The sequence below is a fragment of the Chelonus insularis genome, unplaced genomic scaffold (genome assembly GCF_013357705.1).
Source record: "Chelonus insularis isolate UGA/USDA-ARS -01 unplaced genomic scaffold, ASM1335770v1 contig_324_pilon, whole genome shotgun sequence".
NCBI classification, from domain to species: domain Eukaryota; kingdom Metazoa; phylum Arthropoda; class Insecta; order Hymenoptera; family Braconidae; genus Chelonus; species Chelonus insularis.
In genome coordinates, this window is record NW_023276494.1 from 22476 (window position 1) to 25249 (window position 2774).

General features: G+C 27.0%; 1 protein-coding gene across 1 annotated transcript; it reads right to left on the reverse strand.

The window, feature by feature from the left end:
• Positions 1 to 446: 446 nt before the first annotated feature.
• LOC118065920 (peptidoglycan-recognition protein SC2-like) lies at positions 447 to 2003 on the reverse strand. The gene is made up of 4 exons (XM_035081542.1): positions 1931 to 2003; positions 1554 to 1711; positions 779 to 935; positions 447 to 689 (listed from the first exon to the last, which is right to left on the reverse strand). Exons 1-4 carry the CDS (start codon positions 1947 to 1949, stop codon positions 460 to 462), a joined length of 564 nt encoding a protein of 187 aa, XP_034937433.1. The 5' UTR covers positions 1950 to 2003; the 3' UTR covers positions 447 to 459.
• Positions 2004 to 2774: the final 771 nt, after the last annotated feature.

Genomic DNA, 2774 nt, shown 5'->3' on the forward strand with positions numbered 1-2774 from the left:
TGCTTTCTAATAATTTCTTTGCAAAAATTTCCTTATGGCTATTCAAACATTTTTCCATCGAAAGTTCAAGTGAACATTTTATTTTATAATAATTACACATTTATTTACAGGGTTCTACAAAATTCGCTCAAAGTTCTTTTGTATAAACTTCATATGACAAATAATTTTTACGTTATAACGACATTCAAACAACCAATCACATGTTAGAAACAACAATAAATAAAAATAACATTTTTAACATTAAAATAAATTGTTACCATATTTGTTTCCAAAACATTTGCATAATTTTTAGAATTTATAATAAATCCTTTTATTAATGCAAATAAATTAATAATTATTAATACATTATAAAAATATTTACTAAATAAAATAAATTACATTTAAATTGTTAATTTTAATAGAAAATATAAAAATAATATAAAAGATGATTTCTAAGTATAGCTTATTCTAACCAGTTTACTAATTTCGATAAATCGTCACGGTTCTATTATTCCAATGAGAAAGAGCACCTAGAAGTTCGTAAACATGACGACCAGGACATTGGGCATGGTAGATAGGATATACTTCTGGAATAATACGAAATTGTTGATGCCCTAGAATCTGATAGTCCTTGCTAATAAATTTATATGCCACTCCGAAGTTGATCAAATCTTTGAAAGCAGCCCATTCTACTGTTGTAAGAAACTGGTCTGAAAAATCAAGAAAATATGCAATAATTAAATCAAAATTAGCAGAAATACTTCTTGAATATATTCATTTGAAACTATCAATTGCGTACTTGTATATGATCCAATGAAAGCAACGGAGACACTGATTGCATCATATTCAGGAATACTGATTGACGATTTGTACCAACCACGTCCTTCATAAATAGCTCCATCTCCACCAATTAAAAAATTATACCTGATATCTCCTTTACTTGTAATATCCTTCTGCTGATAGATGAAATAAATAAGTGATAAGTTTTGATTTTTTTTGTTCATGATATAAATTACAATCTGTTATAGTTTTAAATGAGTAATTGGGTCACTCTTTTTTTATTGATTTTAAATAAACAAATAGAAAATAAAAGAAAATTTCTAATAACAACTATTTGATAATATTGTCGTGGAACTATGATTGTGGTGGGGATTGCTCGATGTAGATCAGTTTTAATTGAACCACAAGAAGTTTAGAGTATTGGATTAATTTTAATTAATACTGATTTTTTTAATAATCGTATGAATGACGAATTTTAAAAATCGACCCCATTATAATAATCGACTCCATAAGGAAGTTAATAATTATGTCATTGAAATAAAAATATATTCATTCAGAAGGACTTATTTTTGTTACAAATATCAAGTATTTAGACAGCTGAGCAACTGCTAGGTTAAGGCGTGGATTGAAAATGCGGATGAGCACGAGATCGATTACTCTCTGAGGTTTTACTGATTTTTAAGTGATTGTAAACTCCACTGACTTATTTACCAAATACTTAAGGATTGACAGTGAAAGGATGACACTATTGCTGTTAAATCGACTGACGTTGGTTTGAATAAATTAAAAATTACCTGCAAATCCTTAACGCATTTGCAACAATCTGCAAAGTTACCGCAATTTGGACCACCACTTTCATGTACTATAACATAAGTACATAATTTTGGTTTGAAGTGACTCGGTTCTCTGATTGGTGAAGCAAACCACATTTCCCTGTATATGATACGTAGTGCTGAAAAATATAACTTTATTAAATCAAAGCTTATAACTACTTTACACTATTATTTTATGGTAATAATTAATGTCAATTCATTTCATCTTAAGCTATAACAATCGTAACACAACTACACTGCAAATCGGAAAAAATTAAGATATTTAATATCTGAACACTTGGATTTGTGGTAATAAAGATAGAGTTATTTATTATTATGAGATAAAAATTTTCACTTACGTGTTATGGTATCCATCATATCACATAAGTTCACTAATATGATACAATTAAGTAGGAGTTTAATCACTCTCGACATTTTACTCGCAATTGTGCGAATAGTAATGCAGCACGACTTTTATCATCATCGTGGATGTTTTCTTACATAACTTATTTATTCAAGTTGATAAAAAATTTTCTTAGCATATTATTATTATAATTGTTTTACACCTGAAAGTTTGTTCAGAGCATTGTTTGACACATGGTATTTCTGGAAACATTGAAATTATTCTATATTTAGAATTGTTGATTTGTGGTACTGATATTACCCATTAATGTTTACTTTAAATATTTATAGTGACTGACACGTGTTGCGTTTGGCATTAATTTTACCTTGATTAAGCTATTTACTTAATTCAACAGGACGATTAATTATTATTTCATGTTAAAAAAAAACTTGTAGAACTTTTTAGGCATAGAATATCCATAATACAAATTAGTCACGTGATATAGACTACAATAATCTTTTAATGAATAATAACAGTGTCAACACAGTGTATGACTATTATTAAATTTCAACTACTTATGTTTTAAAAGTTCAATGTACAATTGATGAATTATAAATTCATCAATTCTGTTTAACAGCAGGTTTAAATACAGAAACTAAGATTAAGATATCACATTGAATTAAATTTTTTGATAAATTTAAATAATTTAATTGTTCTTCAAACAACTACACTGAATAATCATTAAAAATTATCTTTGTATCAATAACTTTTTATTTTCGGAAATGGCCATAAAAAAATCCATTTGAGTTTATTGATAAAAAGATTCTGTAGTGTTTACTCAGATATTGTGTATATTTACT